Source organism: Lontra canadensis, unplaced genomic scaffold (genome assembly GCF_010015895.1).
Source record: "Lontra canadensis isolate GAN:19392208 unplaced genomic scaffold, GSC_riverotter_1.0 scaffold32, whole genome shotgun sequence".
Taxonomy (NCBI): Eukaryota; Metazoa; Chordata; class Mammalia; order Carnivora; family Mustelidae; genus Lontra; species Lontra canadensis.
The window spans coordinates 20,043,952-20,060,830 of NW_022631026.1; the positions used below are offsets into that span (position 1 = coordinate 20,043,952).

General features: G+C 41.7%; 1 protein-coding gene across 1 annotated transcript in view; it reads right to left on the reverse strand.

Annotated features, from left to right (window-relative positions):
* The window catches only part of HADHA (hydroxyacyl-CoA dehydrogenase trifunctional multienzyme complex subunit alpha), a 46,210-nt gene that overhangs the window by 8,409 nt on the left and 20,922 nt on the right, over positions 1–16,879 (reverse strand). Inside the window, exons 8-13 of the mRNA XM_032866991.1 lie at positions 8,939–9,061; positions 8,381–8,499; positions 6,871–6,927; positions 5,576–5,685; positions 2,606–2,740; positions 208–379 (exon numbers count right to left, since the gene is read on the reverse strand). Coding sequence (XP_032722882.1) covers positions 208–379; positions 2,606–2,740; positions 5,576–5,685; positions 6,871–6,927; positions 8,381–8,499; positions 8,939–9,061 — 716 coding nt within the window. The remainder of the gene's footprint in view (positions 1–207; positions 380–2,605; positions 2,741–5,575; positions 5,686–6,870; positions 6,928–8,380; positions 8,500–8,938; positions 9,062–16,879) is intronic.

The window sequence follows — 16,879 nt, forward strand, 5'->3', positions numbered from 1 at the left end:
AGCCTTGTGCTACTTGATTTTCTTACCTCAGGACTCAGATTTGACCTTTGTAACCTGTGTACTGTGCATGGGTTCACAGAAAAACTGACAGGTCTGGACATGAACAGCCCTATAAAAAGAACCATGAGTTTCCTTTTAAAAAACCTGTCTCTGTGTCCTCCACTGCTAGGCTATGATTGATTCAAGTACAACAGGCCTCCGACTTACCGCTTCCACTTCCTTTAGCACTCGGTGCTTAAGACTAAGGTCCTCAAAAACAGCTTCAATCACCATGTCAGCCTTTTCAAAACCCTGGTAATCGAGCTGCCCAGTCAAGTTGCTGAAAATGGAGTCCCTTTCAAACGATGTTAGAGCTTTCTTCTTCACTTTATCATTTAATCTAGAAAAAACACAGTCCGAGTCAGAAGGGAAGATAGGAAACTTAACATTTGTGGAGCATCCACGGGCTGGACAGACACTGTGCTGTGTTTTTCATCAGCTCTGCAAGGCAGTTCTGTCACTCTGCTCTGAGGGAAAAGAGTTGCTCAAACAGGCTCAGAGGGACATGTGGTCAAATGACAGGGTACCAGGCCAAAGGCAGGTTGGCCCCAAGCCCATGTTCTTTCTCCAGTGAGAGACTTCTATATGTGAAACTTACCTAAACTCTATCACTCATCAAGCATTTAAATTTGCCAAGAGGAGTAATCACAAATACTGGAATGGCAAGACAGAGAAGCAGCTCTGGTAACTCTCTACGTGTAATAGAGGAAACACCCAACACGTGTCCTAGACCACAGGGACGTGCACCTTATTACACACCATCCTGTTACTCTGTAACTGTAATCTTCTGGAAAAGAGAGAGTGAGCACTGTTTCTTATATTCTTAATCTACTTTCCAGTCAACATATATTAAGTAGCATATATATTGATTACATAAAATATTGATTCAAAGTTTCTTCCTGCCCATAGGGAGATAATAAAAAGGATTCCTGCTACTCAGACGTTTAACGGATTACTTTTCAGTGCCAAGAAAAACAGGCTCTCTTGGGTTATAATCTGACCACACTTTCAGAATGACTGACCTAGAATTTTCCTCTGAATGAAGAATGGAGCTAAATCTCATTCACTAATAAAAGAAAAATTAAAGCCACAAGGTAAGTTCAAAGTATTCAAAGTCTTAAAAGTCCAATCTCTTGGTTTCTGACAACGATGTCAGGAGTTAGCAAACCTGATGCTTGTCGGAGTTCAGAACATTATTAGTCTCTCTGAGGCCTAATGAAACTGTTACCAAGAGAGGATAGGAAACGTGTAGGCCACAAGTCAGCAGTGTGGTGAGGGGCAGTCGCCTGAGCCTGAGGCTTCTGAGGCACAAAGGGAAAGCTGGGCCACCTAAATCCAAAAGAGACAGGGGGTGGAACCCATTCTAGAGCAGCAATTTCCCATTTCAGTGACCGTATGAGAGGATGTTTGGGGGTGCTTACAGGCTAGTCTCAGGGCAGTGCTGTTAGCGAGTACAGGCCCTTTTTTTTTTCTTTTGGTCACGAATCTTTTACTCAACTCCATGCTACCTTACAATAATCTGCCAAAATGATTAAACCTGCCACATCTTGTATAGCATTACAGTAGCAACATTAAGAGCCTCCCTGCAGAAAAGAGGTCAAAATGGGCTGAAGTTACATAACCCATTTGAGAAACAACAACAAAAAAGCTCACTGAAGGTGCCTCAAAAAGCCTCTGCCTTCGGCTTGTGTCCTGATCCTAGCTACTGGGATCGAGCCCTGCACTGGGCTTCTCTGCTCAGTGGGCGGTCTGCTTCTCCCTCTGCCCCACCCCACCCCCGCTTGTGTTCTCTCTCTCTCTCTCAAATAAGTAAATAAATCTAAAACAAAGAAAAAACAAAACAAGAAAACCTCATTCAACTGGAAGTCACGTGTAGGACAGGCCACATGCAGCCAGCTTGTCCACTACACTGAAGCACAGACCTGAGCTGAAACCAGTTTCTAGTCTGGCTAAGCGGCTGCTCAGTTTCTCCCCCTCTGTAAAACAGGCAGCGTGTGGGAGGAGGGAAGGGGAAGGTGGGGAGGAGGGAGAGTAATATTCAGTTTTTATTAATTCAGAGGTAAGATGGAGACACAGTTCGTAAAGCTTCAGACATGGTGGAACCAAATCTGTTTCCTCCTTCTCTACAGTATCGCCAGCCAAGAAACAGAAGGCTCAAGAGTTTTGACCCCAGCCCCACCTTCAACATGCAGTTACGGCACATTTCCTCACATCCTCGTCTTCCCCAGGGTCGTGCTGTTTCAGTGTTCCATAACAGTATGACAGTGAGATGGAAACCATCAAAACTCACAAACATGAGAATTTCTAGTCCTGATACCAAAGCATAAAACAAATGGCATTTAAAAATATCTGATGGTTTTCTCTTCCGCAGACATTACAGATTCCAATGATGTTAATGGTTTCTAATATGCGCAATAAAATGAAGGTGAAGGAACTAGTGTCTCTAAAAATCAAAGGCAAGAGCTTAACTACGGAGCATCCAATACTCACCACATTCAGGAAAAAGGAATATGTAATGGCAAAAAACTAACAGCATTCTGCTGACAGAGGCAGACAGTGGGCTTACCCTTTGAACACCTGTTGCTGTCCTCGGCCCAGCCCAGCTAGTGTAGCATCTTTAAGTATGGTCCTCAGGCCCTTATCCACAGAGACCTGGGCAATGCCGGCTCCCATCAGCCCTGCACCAAGAATGGCTAGGTGCCTGGAAGGAAAGCACGAGTTACTTTTGGTAAACTAATCATTTCAGTAAAAGTGGGAGATCGCCCAAGTTATTCAATAAACCAATGAAAGTGAGCATAATAATAAGGTATTTTAAATAATATTTATCTGTAAAAATCTATACCTACCTATAGATTTTATCTATTAAAGAAATCTAAAGATTTTTATCTATAAATAAAGTTTTTAAAATCATTTATAATCTGTAAAAAATTTAAATAATTTTTATTTTTAAAAATTGACTTTCAGGGGTGCCTGGGTGGCTCAGTGGGTTGAGCCTCTGCCTTCAGCTTGGGTCATGATCCCAGGGTCCTGGGATCGAACCCCGCATCAGGCTCTCTGCTCGGTGGGGAGCCTGCTTCCCCCTCTTTCTCTGCCTGCCTCTCTGCCTACTTATGATCTCTGTCAAATAAACAAAATCTTAAAAGAAAAACGGACTTTCAAATTTATTTATTTATTTATTTATTTATTTATTTATTGGAGAGGGAAAGCAAGAGAGAGCATGCAAGCACTTGAACAGTGTGGGGGTGAGGAATCTCAGCCAGGTTCCACGTCTAGTGCAGAGTCCAACACCCGAATGAATAAAATCATTAAAAAAAAAAAAAGAGCAAACAGATAAGGAATTTAAATGATTATCGAAGGTGAGGGGAAGAGCCTAGAGACAGAAGCGGAGGAAGCAGAGGCATTACTGGCAGTAGGGAAAGCAGGAGAAAGGATACCTTTTCTTCATTTCGTTAAGGTGTTTTCTTTTTGTTTTTAAGTAATCTTACACCTAACATGGAGCTCAAGCTCGACCCTGAGATCAAGAGTCATGTGCTCTTCCTACTGAGGCAGCCAGGCTCCAGTTCTTCAAGTTTCCTTAGTCAATCTTCCGTTCAACCTATCCTGCCTTGGGTACCCTATAGTTAATTCATCGCCTTTTTCCTCAACTTATTTCCCAAGTGAGGTCAACTCTTAGATCACCCTTATCTGTAAATGCTTACTTAAGGATATCTCATTCAAGCTTGGAAGTATTCTGTTACAGTTTTCTTCTGTATTGTGGCTGTTTTGGGGGGAGGGGAGGAGAATTTTCACAAGCTTAAGTACTTTGTCCTCATTTTCTTATTTCTTATATGAGACTCATGTGGATGTTGCCTGTCTTTTTTATGTATTTGGTATAATAACACCCTACCCAAATGGCATTATATGCTAGCTGCCTATGACAGGAAGAGGTATATGCAGACAGGAGTAGGAGTCTGGAGTGGCTCATTAGGTTCTGTAATTTAAGAGGCCTCTCTTCAGCTGCAAAGGTAGTCTCTTTAACTGATGCCATTTTTTTCATAGATGGCGGGACGGGGGTAAAGGGGTAGGCTGGCGGAGAGGTAGAAGTTGGTGTGTGTTTTATAGTTTTGTAATTTTGCAGGATCCAGTATTCTTCTCTCTTGCTTTTCTTTTTTTTTTTTTTTAAGATTTTATTTATTTAACAGAGATCACAAGTAGGCAGAGAGGCAGGCAGAGAGAGAGAGAGAGGAGGAAGCAGGCTCCCTGCTGAGCAGAGAGCCCGATGCTCAGCAGGAGCTCGATCCCAGGATGCTGGGATCATGACTTGAGCCGAGGGCAGAGGCTTTAAAGCACTGAGCCACCCAGGTGCCCCCTCTTGCTTCCTTTTCTTTCCTGTTGTGATAAAGTTTCCCTCTTACATAATTAGAAGTTGGCAGCATATTCGTCTTCTATTTGTGCCACGCGTGGGGAAAGGGTGGCGGTGCTGTCCTTGTTTATGTCTGATTATCGTAGAATGTGTGCAGAGACGGCGACTCAGGGGCCATCTGTTCTACTGCAGCATGAAGTGGTTAACCTCACCCATCGAATGTGACATACTGCCACGCTGATGGAACAAATGCCACGGACAGGTACTGACCGCCCTGATCAACATGCGTCCTGGAGAAGCAGTTACGGTCACAGTTCATATTCTATTTGGAAATTAGCCCTCTGGCCTTGCATCGTATCTGCCTCACCCAAATTTCTTACCGGTTTTACTTCTATTTTGGATTGTAATTTCATTAAAGATGAAGGGTGGAGAAGGCAGTAATATCAGCTGCTCTGAAAGCCCTCACAGTACTTCATACAGAGCAGTGTGACTCAACCTTGGCGTTACCGACATTCTGGATTAGATTACTGTAATTCTTACACGGACTATAGGATGTTTAGCAGCACCCCTGATCTGCTCACTAGATGCCAGAGGCACCTGTGACAACCAAAAATGCTTCCAGACATCATCAAATGATCCTTCGGGGGTAACATGGCCCAGGCTGAGAACCACTGAGCTAGAAGGTGAATTCAGGGGCATTATGAAATTAAAATGCTGAAGAGCTTTTGGGCGGCACAGCACTGAAAGGCTTGCTGCAAAGAATGACATGAAACAGGCAAGTAGAACCTTAAGTGTTTAGGTTGTAAGCTAGAAGGACAAGCTTTAACAGTCAGAATGAGACTTTTATTTTTCTTAGGGAGGAAGAAGTGTGAGTCCCCAGAGATGGTTTCTCAAGTCACAGGGAGACACAAGATCATTAAACAGTGCATAGTGTGTGTGTTTGGTGTGGGAACAGGGGCTATAAGCCAGATTTCTAGGGGACATCAATAGCAGACAAGAAAGCCTCTGTAGGAGCCATTAGACAGGCCCGGAGAAAACTCAGCACAGGCGGAACTTTGAAAGCCAGTAAGTTCTTAGTAGGAAAAGGGATCTAAGGTGCTCAGGAGAGAAGAGGTACATGGAGGCAAGACGGAAGGTATGAATTTAGCTCTGTAGTGAAACCTACAAGAGCTCCCTAGGTGGAGTTTAACTTACTTTGCTTCCTTCTGTGGTGCTCCAAATTTATTCTTCTTACACAGGACCTGACCATGATAAAGTCCCACCAAGGCCTTTGATTCTCTGGTCATTGCAAGCTCTCCAAATTTCTGAAAAGTAAAGGAGAACAAGAAAAGGTAGAACTTCAGAGTCTCAGTGATGGGGGTTCCTTTGGTCGGGTGTCCCTACAGAGCAGAGGTAACACACGCGGAGCCCTGGGTGCTCCGGGGGCCCGGGGTGTCTTCTCACCGGCAGTACGTTTGCACTACTGCTTTGGAAAGGGTCTGGACACATCTGAGCTCTCGGATACTCTGCACCAGAGGTGGCGGTAACCAACCTTCTTCGTGGAACTAGAGTGTCAGGGCCAAAATGGACCCTTCACAGTCCTCTGAACCAACTCTCATTTTGAAGACTGGGAAGAGGAAGCCCAGAGAAATTAAGTCACCATGCCACGTCAAGTGGCAGAAACGGAACTCGCACCAGTGGGTAGGGCTCCCAACTCTGGATCCCTTTCGCTAAAGCAGGCTGCCTGCAGGACACCTGCCACTTTGAAAACTACCCTAATGCTTACAGAGGGCATTGCTTAAGAACCCGAGATTTAGAGTCTGGGTTTGACAGACCGGATTTGAATCCTGGCTCTGCCATTTCCCAGTTGTGAAGCGTAAGCAACCCAGTACAAGAAAGGTTTTCTTTTGAACCTGTCCCTGAGCTCTTGAGACACCTTCTGTCTTATTATCAACGAACAGTCATTCTTCAATGATTGCTTAAAACTTAAAAACAACCCAAACCTCTTAAATCCACAATACCACTAACTTGTTGGAAAAGTGGGAAGAGGTGAGGCTGGTTCATAGGCCCCTCTGTGTCCTTTAAGTGGCTACACAACATTTCCTTCCACTCTCTGATTCAGCAAAGAGAGGCTGGCCTTCAATGTCTTAAAGCTAGGCACTAACAAGTAAGAAACCTATTTTTCTATCAATATATTGATTTTATTACAACAAAATCAGCCCAGCCCAACTCCGGAACATAAACATCCCAGTGATTCATTTTGAAAGGATTAGAGCTCTGGCCCTTCTCTTCCTAGTTAAGCCCTCATTACTGAGCACAAGTTCAAACAGCTGAGACCACTAAGGTGTTCTTAACAGCCACTCACTGAGATTAACCCTAAGAAATTGTAATCACTGAAGAAAAACATTTCAGGTAGGCTTTGGGTACTTTTTCTTTATTTAGCTTTACACAGGGTTTTAGATCTTGAGTTTCTTGAATCTATAGTAACAAATGGAAAGGAAGAACTTTACCTGAGATTCAGAGAGATAGCCAGCTTCGTTCCCTTGCTCAATTCCAGTCTTTACTACCTAAAAAACACATAAAGCACTTGTTCATTATTGCAAGGGACTGGCCAGAGAGATGTGGACTAACACAGTAAAACCACTAGTTTGTGAATCTTTTTTTTAGAAGACTATTTGACAGAGAGAGAGAGAGAGACAGCGAGAGAAGGAACACAAGCAGAGGGAGAGGGAGAAGCTGGCTTCCTGCTGAGCAGGGAGCTGGATGTGGGGCTCGATCCCAGCATGACCTGAGCCAAAGGCAGACGCTTGACAACTGAGGTACCGAGGCGCCCCTAGTTCATCAGTCTTCAAAGATTAAGTCAAAAGTCTGGAAGTGAAATAAGAAAGGTGACAGGACCGAGTGGCTGCTTCCTTGAAGAGGCTCATGCTTTCCAGCTTCTGGAACCGTGCTCAAAATGCCTGCCCTACCTGGTACTACTTTGTCTTCATCTATTCTCTACCACTTTCCAGAGCTCAGGTCAAATTCTATGAGGCTCTTCCTCATTTCTCTGCCTTACAGTGACTGTTCCCTCCTCTGTACATTTAGCAATCTTCCTCTGTCCCAATTACCTGGCAGTCTCATGCTGGCGTCTAGTAGCCCTTACACTGCAGTCACCTGTCTCACCACAGATACACGGCGAATCTCCCCGGCCCACACTGGGAGATGGGTGAGGGAAGGGACTCATGCGTCCTATTTTATGCATTTTGCTGTCTTTTCCTCTAAAGACATTTGCTGGCTGATTTATTCTCCATATTCGAAGTCTTAGATTATATGCTCTCTTGATCTTAGACTTTCCAGACTGAAGACTGAAGACTTTCTAAGTTTCAAAGTCTACCTTTAGACGGAAGTTCTTAACCCTGTGATCATTGTACTTGTCCTCCCTGATCTTTTTCAGAACTTCACTACACCTTTTTTTATAATTCTGACAATGGGGAAGTCAAGGAGACATTTTCGGTACTGGCAATGGTTTCAAACTAATTTGTTTCAACTACCTCTTAACTAATGCCCAATATTTTACTGGTTTTGTTATACTGATGTAACTTTTTTCCTGGCTTGTAACTGGTACTTTTAAACTCATTATGCCCGGCACTCATTATTCTTAAAATATCATTTTATAAGCCATCACAGCTTGCTTTATTTTTAGTGAGTACTGTAACAGAATTAAAAACTTTAGTATAGGGGAGCCTGGGTGGCTCAGTGGGTTAAGCCTCTGCCTTCAGCTCAGGTCATGATTTCAGGGTCCTGGAATCGAGCCCCACATCGGGCTCTCTGCTCAGCAGGGAGCCTGCTTTCCCCGCTCTCTGCCTGCCTCTCTGTCTACCTGTGATCTCTGTCAAATAAATAAATAAAATCTTAAAAAACAAACAAACCCAAAAAACTTCAGTAGCAGCAGATACAGTTCTGAACGGCAATAAAGAATACTGCTCTACACAAAGGGAGGAAACATGAGGAATGTGGGACTATGGGGTGGAGACTCACATCGATTATTTTCAGAGGTGCAGGATAGAGGCCTTTAGTCTGTTTTCGTACTTTTTCTTCCACCTTTTTGTAAAGCTGTTGCCTGACAAATGGAATACTCATGGCATATGATATCAATTCTGTAAAAGAAAACGCTTTTAGGTACTTACTGGAAAAAGCGTAGCCTCCCTTATTAGTTTGTTCTATAAACGCCATAAAAAGGCAGTAATTGTAGCTATCTGAAAGAACTTTACTTTGATATACAAAATCCAAATTGCAACCCAAGGCACTTCTATACACCTGGTTTAATTAGCTGATAAATGCTAAGCATTATGCTATTCCACTTTCATACTAATGCTTCAAATTTTCCAAGATAAAAAGTTAAAAATAAATGGCTGTAACCAACCAGTGTAAGGCTTAGGACTTGATCACAGAGCAGAGCTGTTGTACTCCTTCAGAATGACTCTATGCTTGGTGTAAATAATGCATTTACCTCTTCCCCACTTCTTATTTCACAGCAAATAAAATTAAACTCTCTGGAGAGAACCTCTGCCTTTGTTCTTTAATAATGACACTCACTGTCTACTAATCCCTTGTCTCTCTTTATAGAGATTTTCTTATCAGACAGTCCTTTGGCAAAAGTAACTGCAACTTCTTCTAAGTATTCAATTGTCCGCTCCTCTGGAGGTTTTAATCCTGGTCCTGTAAAAATGAACAGAATAGACTGGAGTGTAAATCACTTTCAGCATAGCTTTCCATGCAGGACTAGAAACTGGTAGGTGGCAAGTCATCAACTACGGACTCAAAGAAGGGAAGTAACGCTGAGCAAAGGTGCAACAATGTGCTCTAGATAGAAACAAGGTCTTAGGTCCTAGCAGTCTGGCTTCTATTTCTGAGTAGGATGTAGAATATCTCATGAGGCCTGTATTCTTACTGCAAAACTGTGGACAAAAACGAACAACTTGTAAAAATTACACATTTGTAGAGCTATGAGAGAGTGGTGGAAGCACCTAGGACCCTATGAACTAAAATTCCAGAGCAGGAAGAGCCTGTCTCAGGTGACCTGAGGATTGCTGGGTATTTTCTTTCCTGAGGATATGTGTTGCTTCTGGGCATGGGCTAAAGATTAGACTACTTGGCTTAAGCAGAAGGATGCTCCTCTGGGCAAGTGAAATGATCAGTTTTTGGAGGTCAAAGACAATAGATCAGAAGCTAGAAGAAACCAAATGCAAAGCTAGTCTTCCTCATGGAATAGTCATGAAATTCTAGGGTGGTGTAGAGGGTTAGAAGGGCTAGGTCAAAAAGCTAGAGGGCAATCCCTCACACTGTCATAACAATCAGCACATAAAGTACTTCTACAGAGAAAGGAGCATGCCAAGAATATGCAACTCACCTTCTGCTCTAATGAGAGCATCTGCTCTTATTTAACTTGCTTGAGGCAAGAAACTAAAGAGCTAGGCTCCAAAAATCCAAAGCTATTTTTACAGGGTCATGAGAGCCTCTAGGAGGCTCTCAATCAAAAGCCTGGAAGGAAGTGGTGGCTGGGGGTTGAAAAGGCAATTTTGTACCATCTTGTGGTATGTAGGAAACAAAATAGTGGGAGGAGGCTGAAGAAAACAGGTAACCACTTTCTCCCTTAAGATGTGTGCTCTCTTGGGAAAGTATGTGAAAGAGGATGAGAAAGAACTGAGCCCCAAACTGCTGAGGGGTGAGAGTGCACAGGGCCCACAGAAGTCACAATGTGCCCGTAGGGAGGCCAATGCCACTGGAATTTGTGAAGCAGAATCCTGGAGGGTACTTGCTCCGTGAAAGGAGAGCTCCAGAGATCTACAGAGGGTCCCCTGGCTGAGTACTGTTCTGCACATGCACAAGATGAAACTACCTGAGGCTTCTTTTCATAAAAGCATGCTTCATAAAAGCAGCAAGGAAAAAATGGCCTAAAGACAAGAGGCAAACTGACTGTTAGAAAGAGATGCAGAAATGAAGACAGAATTAGCAGATACAATGTTAGAAAGGCTATTATAAATTCATGTCATATGTTCAAGAAGGTAGAGGGAAACAGAAACATAATGAAGAGGAACTGAATACATAAAAGAGAATCAAATGTTACTTCTAGATATGAAAAAAAAAAAATTGACACCTGAAATGAAAAATACACAGGATTGGATTAATAGCAGATTATATAGCAAAGAAGAAAAGATCAGGAAACTTGTATTCGTGGCAACAGAAAATACAGACTGAAAAACTGCTTCATTTTGGGACAATATCAAGTAATCTAACATATGTGAAGTTGGAGCCCCAGAAAAGGAGGTGGGGGAGATGGGAAAATATTGGAAGAAATGGCCAGAAAGTTTCTAATTTTTATAAAAACTGTCAGTCCACTATCCAAGAAGCTCAATGAATCCCATGCCCAGTGAACATAAAAAAAAAAACCAAGAGTAACCACAACAAACCAAGGCATGTCATAAACAAAGAGCAGCTGGGGAGGTGGGGGATAAGGAGGAAGACACATTACATACAGAAGAACAAAGATAAAAATGAGAACAGACTATCTATCAGACATTATGTAAGCCACAACATGATGTAGACATCTATAAAGTACCAAAAGAAAATATGAGAAACCTGGAATTTGATAGCCATCAAGAGTATCTCTGGGGGCTCCTGGGTGGCTCAGTGGGTTAAAGCCTCTGCCTTTCGCTCAGGTCATGATCTCAGGGTCCTGGGATCCAGCCCCGAGTTGGGTTCTCTGCTCAGCAGGAAGCCTGCTTCCCTTCCTCTCTCTTTGCCTGCCTCTCTCCCTACTTGTGATCTCTGTCTGTCAAATAAATAAATAAAATCTTAAAAAAAAAAAAAAGAATATCTCTGAAAAATGAAATGGAAATGAAGACTTTGTCAAACAAATCAAAAGGTCAGAGATTTAACTGCCAGCAGACCTATGCTACAGAATATGTCAGTGAAATTCTTCAAGTTAGAGGAAAATCAAACCAGATGGGAACTTGCCAGCTATACAAAGAGAGAGTACCCCAAATGGCAAATATGTGGGTAAATTTAAAAGATGCCTTTGTCATTTTAATCTCTTTGAAAGATAACAGTTTAAAACAAAAATAGCAATATGCTGAGGAATGTTGAATATATTTAGAAATAAAATGTTTAATAACAATAGCACAAAAAATGGGAAAAATGAAACTAGTTGATTCTTGAACAATGCAGGGGTTAGAGACATTGATCCCATTTGCAGCAGAAAATCTATGCGTAACTTTTGACTCCCCCAAAACTTAACTACTAATAGCGTACTACTGCCCAGAAGCCTTACCAATAACACAGCTGATTAGCACATATTTTGTATATGTATTATGTACCGTATCCTTATAATAAAGTAAGCTAGGGGAAAAAAATGTTATTAAGCAAATAAGGAGCAGCACCTGGATGGCTCAGTAAGTTAAGCTTCTGTGTCGTGCTCAGGTCATGATCCCAGAGTCCTGGGATCAAGCCCCAAGTTGGGCTCCCTGATTGGCCTGCCCTCTCCCTTTGCCCCTTTCCCCTGCTTGTGCGCATTCTCTCTCTGTCTCTCTCAAATAAATAAAAAAATATTTATTTTTTATTATTTTTAAATTTTTATTTATTTTTTTAAAAAGGATTTTATTTGAGAGAGAGAGAGTGTGTGTGAAAGAGGTAACGCAAGCAAGGGGAGTGTGAGAAGGAGAAGCAGGCTTCCTGCTGAGTAAGGAGCCTGATGTGGGGCTCAATCCCAAGACCCTAGGATCATGCCCTGAGCCGAAGACAGACGCTTAACTGATTGAGCCACCCAGGCACCCCAAATAAAATCTTAAGAAAAGAAAAATACATTTACATTTACAGTACTGTATAAAAATGTGTATAAGTGGACCTGCACAGTTCAAACCTATGTTGTGCAAAGGTCTACTCTTTTAAGATTCTTACCCTATATGTAAAATGATACATCATTTCCAGATAGATCATATATTAAAGATGTACAATTTAAACCTCAGAGCAACCATTAAAAGGGTAAAGCAAAGTAAAAGCCCAACAGTGAGGGTAAGAAATGACTAATCCAAAGGAAAGGAGGAAGAAAAAAGGAACAAAGAACAGGGAGGACAAATAGAAAATAAGCAGCATTAAATGATGCCGCAATGCTAGAAATGTGCTGGTGAGCAGCAGAGGAAGTTAATGAAAGGTTTAAGGAAATTTCAATGTTAACATCGATTTATCATGTTGGACCTGCTCAGCCAATTTGGAAGGGCTTGAGGACATATCTTTTACCATGACTCTAAGAAATCAATTTGGGAGAAGAGGCCTGGGATCCTTGAAGGGCTCTGTCATTGTTCTTCTCTGTAGGTCAGAAACTACAGTGGGAACCACTACCATCAACTGGGATCCCTAAATACAATGGAGATACTGGGATCCTACGGTGGCCAAGGTCAAAGAGCAACACTTCACCACCAAAGGCAAACTAAGTATGGTTATCATAATGGACAGTGGAACCAAAGAAGTAATCAGAATAGTCTGACTTACAGAGGCCTACAGCACTGGCTAGTTGACCAAAGTGTCCCTAGAAAAGAAACAGATCGTAAGTCTATTATATTTTTACTTGATCTGTGTAAGTGAAAGAATTCTAGTTCTAGTAAACAGAATAATCTAAATCACCAAAGACAGTCGCGGCACCTCAGTCAACTCCTAGAAATAAGCCAGTTTACAGACTCAGAACCTCCTGCAATCAGGGGAGGCTGCATCTCCATAAGGAGATTACACTGTTAATCTTTCTCCCAGCCTCCCCCAAAGGGACGCTACAAGGTCATTCACCTTGGGGAAAGGGAAATACAATAATCAGACTTTTGGGGGGATTACTAGACACTGGCTCTGAACGGACACTAATTTCAGAAGACCCAAAATATCTCTGTGGTCCACCAGTCAGAGTTGGGGCTTATGTGGTCAAGTAATTCATGGAGTTATAGTTCAGTTCTATCTTAGAGTGGGCCTACTGGGTCCCTGAACCCATCCTGTGGTTATTTCTGGAATGCGTAATTTGAATACTCATACTCAGCAACTAGCAATCTCCCTTTATTAGCTCCCTGACCTGTGGAGTGAGAGCTATTAAAATGGGAAGGGACAAATGTAAGCCATTAGAACAGCCTCTACTCAGAAGAACAGTGAACCAAGTAATACTGCATTCCCGGATAGACTGCAGAGATTAGTGCCACCAGCAAGGATTTGAAAGATGGTGATTTCCACTCATTCAACTTGCCTGCTGTGGCTTGTACATAAAATAAATGGACCTTTGTAGAACAACAGTGGATTTAAATTTAAACTTAATCAGGTAGTAAGTGCAACTGCTGCTGGTGTGCCAGATGTGGTTTCATTGCTTGAACAAATTAACACATCTTTTTCCTGCTATGCATATACTGATCTAGAAAATGCTTTTTTCCTCAATAGCTCTTGGTAAGGACTACCTGAAGCAGTTTGCTTTCACCTGGCAATGTCTGCAATATATTATTACTGTCTTAACCCTAGAGGTATATCAACTCTCCAGCCAAATGTCATAATTTAGTCCACAGGGACCTTGATTGTCTTTCCCTTCTACAAGATACCATGCTGGTTCATTACACTGATGATATTATGCTGAAGTTGTTACATCTGGCCCCTCCTGCCAAAGAAAAACAGGCACAAGCATAGTGGGCCTCTCGGGATGTTAGAACCAATATTTCATTTGGGTGTGCTACTCTAGCCCCTTTACTAAGTTGAAGGCTGCTAGTTTTAAGTGGGGCCCAGGAAGAAAAGCTACTTGGACCATATGATTCAGACCTGATGGTGCATGAAGTTCAGTGGTAGACAGGGAGGCTGTTTGGCGTCCTTGAGAGGACCCTACAGGCAAATCATAGTATAGACACCGAGGAATTTGGAACAAAGCCCATTAACTACTCTCCTACTGAGAAACAGCTTTTGGCCTGCTAGTGGGCCTCGGCAGGAACTCAAAATTTAATTAACCATAGGGTATCAGATTACCATGTGACCTAAGCTGCCCATCATGAAATGGAGGTTGTCTGGCCCACTAAGCCATAAAGTTCATGGTGTGCAACAGCACTCCACTCCATGATCAAAAGGAACTGGTGTATGTGAGAAAGGGCTTGAGCAGACCCTAAAGGCACACGTTGTATGAGCAAGTGACCAAAGTTTCCTTACTCCCCCTTCTCTGTCCCAGTTTGCCCCTATGGACTCATGGGGAATTCCTTATGACCAGATGATCGGGGAAGAGAAAACTTGGGCCTGGTGTGTAGATAGTTTGGTAGGACATTCAGGCGACATCTGAAAGTGCACTGCTGTAGCACAGCAGCCCCTTTCCAGGACTATTCATCCTGATTACCAACTACACTGATTCTACACCGATTCCAGCTACAATCCTGATTCTCCTACTTACAACTGGAATAAGGAACAGTAGGTCTTGAATACGACAGATCTCTTAGGGGGTCCTCTTAGTGCTACTGGGGCCTGTAATTAGTTAATGGAAAAGGACAACTCAATCCAAGCAGGACTGCTAGTGGCCCAGACCTTCTAGGAATGAAGGTCACCCCACTAGGCAAAGAACCACGACCAGCTGAGGTACTTGCTAAGGGAATGGGAAGTAGAAATAGGTATGGCTGTGGCCACATGACTATTTGTAGAAACTGAGGAGCCCAGCTCCGGGCCAAAAACCTATGTGTGATTTTTCAGGCCCAACCACAGGCAATTAGAAAGGCTTTTACCCAGAAGGCCTCACAGGGAGCTGTCCTTCCCACAGCAGACTTGGTGCACAGCCAATGTACTGCAGACTTTAATAGGAGTTCCAGTCAATAACTCAGATATCCCTTGCTGGCTATGGATACACATTTGCATTCTTACTCCAAGTGCCTCAATCCCCTCTCTTTGGGACCTCCAACCAAAGTCTAATTCAGGTGCCTCTCATGAGGCCTCCTTATTAGGGGAAGAAAGAGAAACCTTAAAGACACCACTTCTACTCTGACTCAGTACTTTTCCACTCCTAGCTTTTCCCATTTTAAACAGTGAAATCACAACCAAAAAGCACAAAAAATGAAAAGAATATGGCACTAAATAGGCACTAAAAGGATACTTGTTGGCTATATGAGAGCTGAAATAAGAAAGCAGAATGCTGCCTTGTTTGCCCTCAGCTGGAACATTTGCACTGGGAGATAATGAATTTTTCACCACTCTGTACATGTCTACTAATGATTGCAAAAGCATCATACATATTATTTTTGGGGGTCACAACAAATTTTAGCGAGTAGGTGAATTTGCACATAAGGAGCTTACAAATAATAAGGATCAACCACACTCTGATCATAACAGCATTAAAAAGGAAATCAGTAACAGAAAGATTCTGAAACATCTGCACTTACTTAGACATTAAATAACACACTCCCAAATTACACATGGGTCAAAGAAGAAATCATGGGAAATCTGAAAATATTCTGACCTTCATGGAACTGAAAACATAGTATTATAACACGCAGATAAAGCAATGCTAAAAGAGAAACTGACAGCTTTAAATGCTTATGTTAGAAAAAAAAAAAAAAGCCTTAAGACAATGATCTTAGCTTCTACCTTGAGAAACTGGAAAAGAACAAATTAAACCCAAAAGCAAGCAGAAGTAAAGAATAGCTAAAATCAATAAATAGCAAACACACAAACAACAGAGGAAAATCAATGAAACTAAAAGCTGGTATTTGATAAATTTCTAGCCAGACTCATCAGGGACAAAATAGACACAAATTATCAATATCAGAAATTAAAGAGTATAAATGATATGTATCTTTACAGAGTATAAAGATATTGAAAGAATAATAATGAAGTATTATGAACAACTTTATTGCAATAAATTTAACAAGTTAAATAAAATGGACAAAATCTTTGAGAAACAAACTACTATAAGCTTGCTCAAAAAAATGGAGAACCTGAATAGCCTTATTATCTATGAAGGAAATTGAATTCATATATAAAAACTTGCCCAACAAAGAAAACTCCAAGTCCATATATGACTTCACTGATGAATTCTATTAAGCATTTAAAGAAAAAATACCAATTTTATGCAGAATCTTCCAGAAAATAGGGAAAAAGAATCCTCTTTCCAATTCATTTCATGAAGCCAGCATTATTCTGATACCAAACACCAAGCAAAGCTATTACAAGAACATTATCCCTGAGATCATTATCTCTCATGACCAGACATAAAAATCCTTTACAAAACTTTAGATGATCCAGTCAACTTAAACAAAGGATAATACATTATGACCAAGTAGAGTTTATTCCAGGAATGCAAGTCTGGTTCAATAAACAAAATTCAACGTAACTGATACTACTAATAGACTAAAAAAGACAAAAACCACATAATCACCTCATTAAGTCCAGAAAGAACATTTGACAAAATTCAGTATCTATTTTCAGCACACTATAGATAAAAAGAAATGTCTGCAGTCTGATAAAGGCATATATAAAAATGCTACAGCTAACACC